The 10904-nt window shown below is 42.9% G+C and overlaps 1 protein-coding gene across 1 annotated transcript; it reads right to left on the reverse strand.

Moving 5' to 3' along the window:
* Nucleotides 1-5447: 5447 nt before the first annotated feature.
* LOC138871434 (uncharacterized) lies at nt 5448-5987 on the reverse strand. The gene has a single exon (XM_070149314.1). The coding sequence runs from the start codon at nt 5985-5987 to the stop codon at nt 5448-5450; it is 540 nt and encodes a 179-aa protein (XP_070005415.1).
* Nucleotides 5988-10904: the final 4917 nt, after the last annotated feature.

Below are 10904 nucleotides of genomic sequence, written 5' to 3' on the forward strand. Positions count from 1 at the left end.
ATCAGTGTGGGCATCGAGGTCTAGCTCCTTAGACTGGCTAGCTGGTGCCACTGATACTGATGATGATGATGGGTCAACTGGTACTGGTGGAGTTGTCTCCATCAACAAGTCAAGTGCAAGATCTCCAGCGGCTTCTATCTTGGTCACCTCCCGTCTCAACCTGTCAACTGATTTATTTGAAGCCTGGGATTTCCTCATCTTCTTCAACTGCTTCCCAAGCTCCTCAATTGATGTCCCATGTGCCACCAAGGTATCCATGATGGTCTTCTGGTTCTCCAGAATCTTCTTCAAAGTCTCCTCTATTGTCAGAGGAATCTGGGGAGCTGGGGTAGAAGTCTGGGCTGCAATAGCACTAGATAAGTCAGACATCTTTGCAATAGCTGTCTGTATCCAGTTGTTGAGACTCACTAGTGTCTGAGAGTCTCACAACGCCGTAAGTGGATAAGTAGAAGATGAAGGAACTGATGTTGATTGCCCTGAAGATGTAGGTGGAGGTATGGCAGCTGTACTGCTAGAAGTCCCGATTGTTGTGGAAGATATGGTTGCTGAAGCTGTAACCACCACCGAAGGCTCATCAGACTGGCCCACGGTAGTAGTTGGCTGACCTTTTTCTTCAGGTCCTTCAAAGAATACCATGAGAAGGGTTGCTTCGCCCAAACCTTTGAATCAAAAACCTTTGACTCCACTCCCACATCCGTAAGATACTCTGTGATAGTGTTTGGATACGGGTAGGAGCTCTTACCCTGCCTACCATCCAGAGACATCTTGGCCGACATGATGGCACCCATATTGATCGGGTACCCGGCCATGATGGGGAAACTAGGACTGCCCGTGGGACTAGGAGATTGTGTTCATTCCGGCTGTGATTTATTCGACTGCGCACAAATGTTTGCCAACCCCTTGATTCAAAGTTGAGGGTGTTCCGCTGAATGGGAATCCCTGTTGTGATATATGGTGGTGGAGGTCCTGGGGCTGCCAAGATCTCAGCTAGCCTAGGGTGAGCTGCAACACCCATTTGAAACTTCTCCAAGTATTGTACCGGCTCCACATCCTCTAGCCCTAAATATGTGTTCAGTGAGGTCTGATCAAATCGAACTTTTAGGTTCCTCACTATAGTCACCTTAGTCCCCATCTTGATATGCACCACATTGGCGTAGAATTCCCGAACTAAGTGCTCCTTGGCATCCACCACAGCTTGACTGAAGCATGTCCACCTTTTTATCTCCCGAAATTGTCTTGCCACATTCGGGTTGTATCTATCCAAATCTTTCAAAACACATCGATGCTCAAGTGTGAGTGATCTCTGAGGCCACCACTCTCGGAACCTGTTGAAAGCAGTCATGCTCACGAATCTATCTTCCCAAACCTCCTTCTTCTTCGACCTCTCAAGGACGGCAACTCAGGTATCTCCCCCTTTACCCTCATCCGGAATATCATCATCATCATCAACTGTAACTGGTGCGGCGGGGGCATGAGTAGATGAGGGCTTTGAACTCTCTTTCGAACCCTCAGAAGAGCTAGCTGAGATGGAAGGCTAATCTTTGAGTTGGAACCTCCCCGAAAGGTGCCTTGGTTGAGACCGTGCATCAGGTTATTCTTGCATTGAATTGCCTTCTAATGCGTTCCTATACGGGACATATGAGCTGGACTCAGCAGGCTCTGGAGCTCTCCCGGCTGTTGGCTTTTTGCCTGCAATTCTTTGTGCAGAGAGTGGTAAGGTACCCCTACCTCGGCCTTGGTAGGGTTCACCCCTCCCCTTAGATGTATCACCTTGTCCCCGAGATCTAACCATTTTCAGTAATGTAGTGATGCAATGAAGAATCAAAGATTATGAAATGAGTATGAGCTGTTTGAAATAGTTGAGTGCATTGTTCTTGCCTTAGTGTCAAATGTTCAGAGAGAGTAAAGTTTGAATAGTGGTAAGGAGGAACTATTTATAGGTGACCGGTTAGGCCAAGGATTCACGAGCTGAGTGCGGCCGCAAAATTTTGTGTGCGGTCTGCACTGCTTACCTATTACCACTTTTACCCTTTGATGATTGTGCGGTCCGCTCATTTTTTAGTGCGGCCGCAATTTTATGTGCGGACCGCACAATTCTGCAGCCGCACTTTGGCCATTTCTTGGACAGGCAATCTTCAGAGAGTGTGCATGTTTTTTTGTTACATCTAGTTGTGCGGTCTGCACAAGAATTGTGCGGCCACAGATCTCTTTCTGCTGTGGCACTTAAATTTGTGCGGTCCACACTTTTTCCACACTTAGCCTATTTTTCTGAGCATAGTTACTGCAAAGCACATCATTCCTGTAACACTTCAAAACCAGTTAGCAAAAAACAAGACTTATCTAAAAAAAGAGAAAGAAAAAGAAACATGGGTTGCCTCCCAAGAAGCACCTGATTTAACATCGCGACACGATGCAGATTGCCATTGTTACTAAATGAATCACTTTCATGACATGGCCATCAGAAACTTTTCCCACATAATGTTTCACCCGATGGACATTGACTCTAAACACTTCATCATTTTTATTCTTCAAGTCCAATACACCAAAGGACGTCACACCCACAACCTCGAACGACCACTCCATTTAGACTTCAATTTTCCCAGAAACATCCGTAACCGAGAATTGAACAATAACACAAGATCACCTTCATTAAACTCCTTGTTCCGAATGTAGTTGTCATGGATGTATTTCATCTTATCCTTGTATAGCGACGAACTTGTGTAGGCATGGTACCAGAATTCATCTAGCTCATTCAATTGTGCCACCCTTAAGTTTGAGGCGACATCCCACTCAAGATTTAACTTCTTTAAAGCCCACATGGCTTTGTGCTCAAGTTCAACCAGAAGGTGACAAGCTTTCTAGAACACCAACCGGTATGGAGACATTCCAATCGGTGTTTTAAAAGCCGTCCTATAAGCCTATAGAGCATCATCGAGTTTCTTGGACCAATCCGTCCGGTTAGTATTTACTGTTGGGGAAAAAATACTCTTTATCTCCCGGTTGGAGACTTCCACTTGACTGCTTGCTTGAGGATGATAGGGGGTCGTCATTTTATGAGTGACACCATGCATGGTGAGTAAGGTATCAAAAGCTTTGTTGCAAACATGTGATCCCCCATCACTTATGATAGCCCTTGGAGTACCAAATCTTGTAAAGATTTCTTCTTCCAAAACGACACCACACTTCCGCTTCATTGTTGGGCAAAGCAATAGTCTCAACCCATTTGGACATATAATCAACCGCGACCAAGATGTAAGTGTTTTTGCAAGAACTCTCAAAGGGACCCATGAAGTCAATAACCCACACATCGAAAATGTCAATCTCCAAAATGTTGGTGAGGGGCATTTAATTCTTCTTTGAGATCCCACTAGCCCTTTGACATTCATCACAACACTTGACAAGATCACTAGCATCCTTGTAGAGAGTGGGCCAATAGAAACCACAACCTAACACTTTGGCCAATGTTCTTGCTCCACCATGGTAACCACCATAAGGTGAAGAATGACAAGCCTCAAGAATTTCACTTTGATTCTCCTCCGGTACACATCTTCTAATCACTCCATTCGTACAAATCCGAAAAAAGTATGGTTCATCCCAATAGTAGTCTTGACAATGCCGTTTGAGATTCTTCCTTTAGTTTGAAGAGAACTCAACTGGAATGATACCACTCACAAGATAATTTGCCAAATTCGCGAACCAAGGCATCTCCTTCATAGAAATAGCAAAAAGTTGCTCATCGGGGAAGGAGTCACTGATTTCAAGGCCACATGCGGCCTCCCCTCCTCCTCCAAATGAGACAAGTGGTCCCCTACTTGGTTTTCACTCCCTTTTCAATCTTGGATATCAATATCAAACTCCTGCAACAAAAGTGCCCATCTCATCAAACGGGCTTTGGAATCTTTCTTGCTCATGAGAAATGGACTGCCTCATGATCTGTATGAACAATGAATTTAGCACCCATCAAGTACGGGCGAAACTTCTCCATAGCAAAGACAATGGCAAAGAGCTCTTTTTCCGTAATGGTGTAGTTGACTTGGGCACTATTCATTGTCTTGCTTGCATAATAAACCGGATGAAAGATCTTGTTGATACATTGCCCCAAAATGGCTCCCACCGCTACATCACTTGCATCACACATAAGCTCAAAAGGAACACTCCAACTTGGAGCGGTAATGATGGGAGTAGTAGTCAACTTGAGCTTTAGCAACTCAAAGGCTCTCATGCAATCATCATTGAAATGAAACTTGGCATATTTCTCCAAAAGCTTGTATAATGGGTTTACCACTTTGGATAAGTCCTTCATGAACCACGATAAAATCCCGCATGGCCTAAGAAACTCTGCATTCCTTTGACTGAAGTTGGAGGTGGAAGTTTAGAAATCACCTCAATCTTTGCCTTATCGACTTCATTGCCATTCTTTAAGATTTTATGGTCAAGGACAATGCCCTCCTCAACCATGAAATGACATTTCTCCCAATTGAGCACCAAATTTGTTTCTTCATATCTTGCCAACACTTTGTCCAAGTTTTCTAGACAATCATCCAAAGAATCCCCGACCACCAAAAAGTCATCCATCAAGACTTCAAGAAAATCTTCCACCATGTCCGTGAAGATAGCCATCATACACCTTTGAAAAGTTGTTGGTGCATTGCACAACCCAAATGGCATCCGCGAGAATGCAAAAGTACTATAAGTACATGTGAAAGTAGGTTTCCCTTGATCCTCCGGAACAATAAGAATTTGATTGTAGCCGGAATACCCATCAAGGAAACAATAGAAAGCACGACCGACCAGCCTATCAAGAATTTCATGAAGGAAGGGAAGTGGGAAATGATCCTTCCTTGTGACTTTGTTGAGCTTGCGATAGTCCATACACACTCTCCACCTGGTCACCGTTCTTATAAGAATCAACTCACTCTTGTCATTGGTGACCACTGTTATGCCCCTTTCTTTAAGAAACATTGCACTGGAAAAGTCCAGGAACTATCAGAAATAGGGTAAACAACCCCGACATCCAACCATTTGATGACCTCCTTTTTGACAACCTCTTGCATGGCTTCATTGAGTCTCATTTGATGTTCAATAGATGGTTTGGCACCTTCCTCCAAGTTGATCTTGTGTGCAAAATGTGGGGCTTATCCCCCGAATATCTGCCAAAGTCCATCCAGTAGCTTTCTTCCTCGTTTTTAGCACCGTTAATGTGGAATCTACCTGCAAGTTAGTCAAAAAAGAGGAAAGAATAACGATAAAGTAGAAGAATGGACAAGAAATTCATACTGAAGATATGGAGGCAATAGCTTCAACTCAAAGATTAGAGGCTCCTCAATTGAAGGCTTTGTTGTAGGAGTGGTTCTATTCTCAAGATCCAAGGACAATTTGCGGGACTCATAAGAGTATGACCCCATTCCTTGCAAAGCATTCACACATTCCACGTAACCCTCCATTTCTTAATCATCACAATTGAGCAAGATGGCCTCCAAAGTATCATCAACATTAATCACGGCACTTGTTACATCAATAATCACATCGGTCACCAAGTCAAGGAAAGAACACACCTCACTGCTATTGGGTTGTCTCATAGACTTACACACATGGAAAACCACATTCTCATCACCGGCCCGAAAAGTAAGCTCTCCGCCTTCAACATCAACTAGATACTTCCCCGTAGCAAGGAAAGGTCTCCCAAGAATAATTGCCATCTCATAGTCAACCTCACAATCAAGAATGACAAAATCCGCCCGGAGGATGAATTTATCAACACGAACCAACACATCATCAATTATACCCAACGGTCTCTTCATGTTACAATCCACCATTTGTAATCTCATAGATGTGGATCGTGGTTTCCCAATTCCCAAAGTCTTGAAAACTGAATATGGCATTAAATTGATAGTTTTCCCAAGGTCACAAAGAGCTTTAGCAATATCGGCACTTCCAATGGTACAATGGATTGTGAAAGTGCTGGGATCTTCCAATTTAGGAGCCATTGAGTGCACAATTGCACTAAGTTGATGAGATGTCGGCTATTACTGGATCGACATAGAAAAAGATGTGAAGGAGTTCGTATAAAAATGTTACAAATGCCAAATACATGCTCTGATGATTCACTAACTCGGGGAACTGCTGCATTCGGTCTTGTCACCATGGCCATTGATCTCGTCCAAGTCACACCTCTATTCAAGGTTATGAAACGGTCAATGCAATAGTAATACCCAACTAAGAGCCGAGGTCGAATTCCACTGGGCGCTATATGAATGGGATAAAGTAGTATATATTTGGACTGAGTATGTGAAGTATCTAAATTGCACTTCCAAAAATATGGTTTGTTATTACTTCTGAATTAAATTACGATTGAAATACAAATAATTGAAACTAAGAAGTTGTGTTTTTGTTGTTGTTTTCAAATATGATAAAAAGCATAGGGCTATGACCTTCACCTAAGTGTTTGCCTAGTGTAACTTTAAAGCTTGTTTTGTTGGTCGGGGTATATTATAGCTATCAAAACTCAAGTACCCACTCAATACCTCTCGGTAAGAGAGTGATTTGTCAATTTGGCTTTCTCAAGTCCAAATGGGTATTGAACCAAATAGTTGATAATATACTCAAGTCGGGTTGTACTATCTCTATGTTTAACCCTTTAACTGGGGCTGTAAATCTCTTGATTTCATCTCAAATTCTTGTTAGCTATGTTTTCCTAGACTAGGTCTCTCTTTCTTAAGTAGAGACCAAGTCACATAGGCATGAACTAATGTTTGCAACCATTAATTCTACAATAAAAAGCAAGAACATGGATAAATAATCAACACCCAACCATAAACAAGCCATAAATTAAACACCCATTAGGTTTATACACTAGGGTTCGGTCATAACCCTAGTTAAGAATCTACGTACTTATAATGGGTATAGAAGAAAACAAGGAAGAAAAGATGATAAAACTCATATTCAAAGATTAAAAGACAAAAATCCAATGCTAAATCACCAAAGTAAGCTAAAGTTTCCTAAAACAGTAAGGAAATATGGCTACAGGAGTTCCAATATTCAAAACTTGACCTAATTTCGTGAAACTAGCCTACTTATAAAAAGCTAGAAATTTCGGACAAAAATGCCCTTTTGTAGGTTCTGCGGCCGCACAATTCCATGTGCGTTCCGCACTTTGCTTGAGTCTTGACATGAGTTGGAATCTGCGGCTGCACCATTCTGGATTTTGACTGCATGTATCTTGTTCTGTGGTCCGCATAAATCTGAGTGCGGCCGCGTAGGGTCCTTCTGCGGACCGCATAATTCTGAGTGCGGCCGAGTGGCTGATTTCTGCGGCCACACAATACTTGTGCGGTCCGCATATTCCTTTAGTCTTGTGATGTAAACTAAGTGAACTTATGCTCTGATATAGCTTCTGCGGCCACATAATAATTGTGCGGTGGGGAGTTTTGAGTTAGAGGATGTTGGATTTCCTTCACAATCTGTGGCCACAGATGAAATTCTGTGGTCCGCACTTGGGCTTTTGTGCCAAATTTTTGTCCTTGATTTTAGATCACTCCTTTTTGCATTGGATTTCATTTTTGTGGCTCATTTTCCAATACTCCTACAATTAAGCATATTTCATTAGTTTTTGGAAATACAATTAAATACTTTTGGACTAAAACGAAATTAAAAAAGCGCTAATAAGTAGTCAAAATCCCCATTTATCAGCCATCATGTAGTGGGGAATGAACATCGTAGGCCCTTTTCCATGGGCACCGGGTAAGGCTCAATTTATGACTGACTACTTTTCTAAGTGGGTTGAAGCACAGGCGTACGAGAAAGTCAGGGATGCCATCCGAAATTCTAAGTTGGGACCACATCATATGTCGGTTTGGGATGCCATCCGAAATTGTTTGTGACAACAGGAAACAATTTATCAACGACAAGGTGACCAAGTTTCTCAAAGATCATATGATCAAAATAATATTATCAACACCTTATCACCCTAGTGGGAACGAACAAGCCGAATCGACCAACAAAACCATAATCCAAAACCTTAAGCAAAGGTTAACCGATGCTAAAGGAAAATTGAAGGAGATCCTGCCCGAAGTCCTTTGGACATATCGCACGACCTCAGAGTATAGTACCGGGGCTACTCCATTCTCATTGGTTTATAGTGCCGAAGCTCTAATACCGATCAAAGTCGGAGAGCCGAGTATCAGATTCTGATATGCAACAAAGGAATCAAATGACGAGGCCACAAGTATGAGCCTGGAGCTATTGGATGAAAGCCGTAAAGCCGCCCTTATTCGATTGGCTTCCAAAAAGCAACGTATTAAGAGGTATTACAATCGAAGGGCCAACCTTCGATACTTTAGTACCGGTAACTTAGTACTAAGAAAGGTCACACTAAACACCCGAAATCCGAACGAAGGGAAGTTGGGTCCAAACTGGGAAGGACTGTACCAGATTCTTGAGGTCACCGAGAAAGGATCCTATAAGCTCGGAATGATGAACGGAGAACAACTACCGAGCAACTGGAATTTAGCTCACCTAAAATGATATTACTTCTAAGATACGACCTCATTCATTTTCTTTTATTTCGGACTAACACTTACAGGTGATCGACAAGAAGCAGCATGAAGTTTTTAGATCTGAAAGCACGCGTTCCACTCTTTTTTCCACGCATTCGGCAAGGTTTTTAACGAGGTAACAGTGGATAGTGCTAACTTAGAATCAAAGACCAATCACGAATCAGTGTCGAAGATCGCATTAATAGTATCCGAGGTTCCTCTACAATCAACCTCGAATACTGGGGAGCATTACCCTCGAATATCGACTTTAGCAATGAAATTACTTCGTAATGGAAGGATCTCGATAGGTAGGTTTTATTGTAATGTCCAAACGGTCAAACGAACTGTGCACACATAGACTTCTTGAGCCCCAACATAAAGCATGTACGCATGTATAACTAGTTTGCACAAGAATAAAGAGAAGTACCTTCCTTGCAATCATCTTGTCTTTTAAAAAAATTACATTTCTTAAGGAATACCCTACTTCCAACCCCCTAAAGGTAACGAGCTCAAAGGCTGCTTTAACCTGAGATCGAATAATCATTCTCCCACTCGGGGACTATCATCCGAAAACAAACTCAAACAGATCGAGCTATTAAGCATCAGGGGCATAAGACCTATTAGTCAACCCCTGAATTTTAAAGGCCATGGCCATCCCTACTCGGGGACTGTTATCTTAGGCAAGCCTGGATAACTCAGGAAAACAAGCCTACTGGGCGACACCCGAATTGAAAGGCTACGACCATATTAACACCGCTCGGAGATTTTTGAGACCTATAATAAAAATGAGGCCTTCAAAAAGAAAATTGTCGTAACCGGTTCTAAAGGCTACCCCTGGCAAACAATAATCTCAGCTATTTACTTTGGGAGGAAATTTTCGATAATACCGAACCCCCAAAATTCCTTAAAAGAAATTAAAGTAAAGGCGAGAATTGTTTGTACTTTCGAACATAACATGATTATTTCGTGGTAAGGCATTTTTTATATTTATGAATATAAATAAAAAAGCAAAGGGAAAAATTCAAAAGCTGAAAGGGAAAAATTCAAAAGCTGAAAGGGAAAGAAAACCTCGTATATATTTACCAAAAAATCATTTTACAAGGGCCAAACGGCTCCGATACAAAAATTTACAATAGCCAAAACGGCAAAGATAAAATGACTAAAAAGACCCTAAACTGGGAGTTGCGTCATCGCCTTCGAGGCCTTCGCTAATTTCAATCCCACTCGAATCTTCGAATCCCTCGGAATCCTCCTCCTCAGGATAAGCCAGTTTCTTGGCCTTGGCCTCGAACACCTTGGCATTTTTTATCTCAGCCATCAGAGCGAAGCCTTGAGCTTGAACTCCTTCAAGGGCCTCCTTTCGGGATTGCCATATCATGTGTTCCACCAAGTTTCTCGCTTGGACCTGAGCTACCTCAGCATCGGCCTTATGCTGGGCCACCTTCTCATCAGCTTCAGCCCTGACCATGGCAATCTCTGACCTTGCCGCCTCAAGTTCCTTGGCTAGAAACCACCAAGCTCAGATGAGACTGGATATCTTCAATTGTTTTGGCCTGGGTCGAGGTCTTTTCCTCTGCAGCTCGGAGCTGGGCCTCGACCGACGATAGTTGTGCTTGGACAACTTCCTTTCCCGAATCTAAGAGGTCGATATTTTCTTGCACTCCTCGGCCTCAGCTTTTATCGTGTCTGCCTATGCCTAGAGCTGCCTGATCTGTTCAAGCCTCTTTTGGACCTGCAGGTTCGAATCATTAGCCACTGTGTCCAATTCTTCGTTACTATCTTCAAGTACTTGATTTACCTGCTTGACCCACTTGGCATGTTCCTTATGAGCCGCTTCTAACTCGGCCTGAAGTTTCTCACTAAGAAGATTATAGATGTCCCTCTTCTCGGTAAGATCCAGAACCTCAGCCTCGTGTTGGGTTAACTCCTCCCGATATCGGAGGAAAGTCTCATGGTGAAGTCCTGAGGCATGCAAGCATAAAGAAAGGTGTTGGGATTAGTTGCAACTTCAAATTTAAAATAAATAATAAAGAGACACTCGAAGTTACCCGATTCAATGCATGTTGAGCTTTATTGAATAGGCAAGGCGCTTCCACCTCGTCCATCATGGCTTGATCCTCTTTGGTCACCAAGCACCGAAGATATCTGACAACCCCCACGGGGGCATAGAAAACCCAGACATCCTCCAATATAGAGAAAACTATTGACCGCTTTCGGTCAGGATCAACAGTCAGGGCGGGGAACCGATCCACTAACTTTGGGCTCGAAGAAGACCAATTGGCTCCCGGTGATGGTACCTTCTTTGGCACCAGCAAGTCACCGAACCCGATGACATCCTCTGAGGCTGTGGATTCTGACAAATCTAATAAG

Source organism: Nicotiana sylvestris, chromosome 6 (genome assembly GCF_000393655.2).
Source record: "Nicotiana sylvestris chromosome 6, ASM39365v2, whole genome shotgun sequence".
In the NCBI taxonomy this organism is placed as follows: Eukaryota; Viridiplantae; Streptophyta; class Magnoliopsida; order Solanales; family Solanaceae; genus Nicotiana; species Nicotiana sylvestris.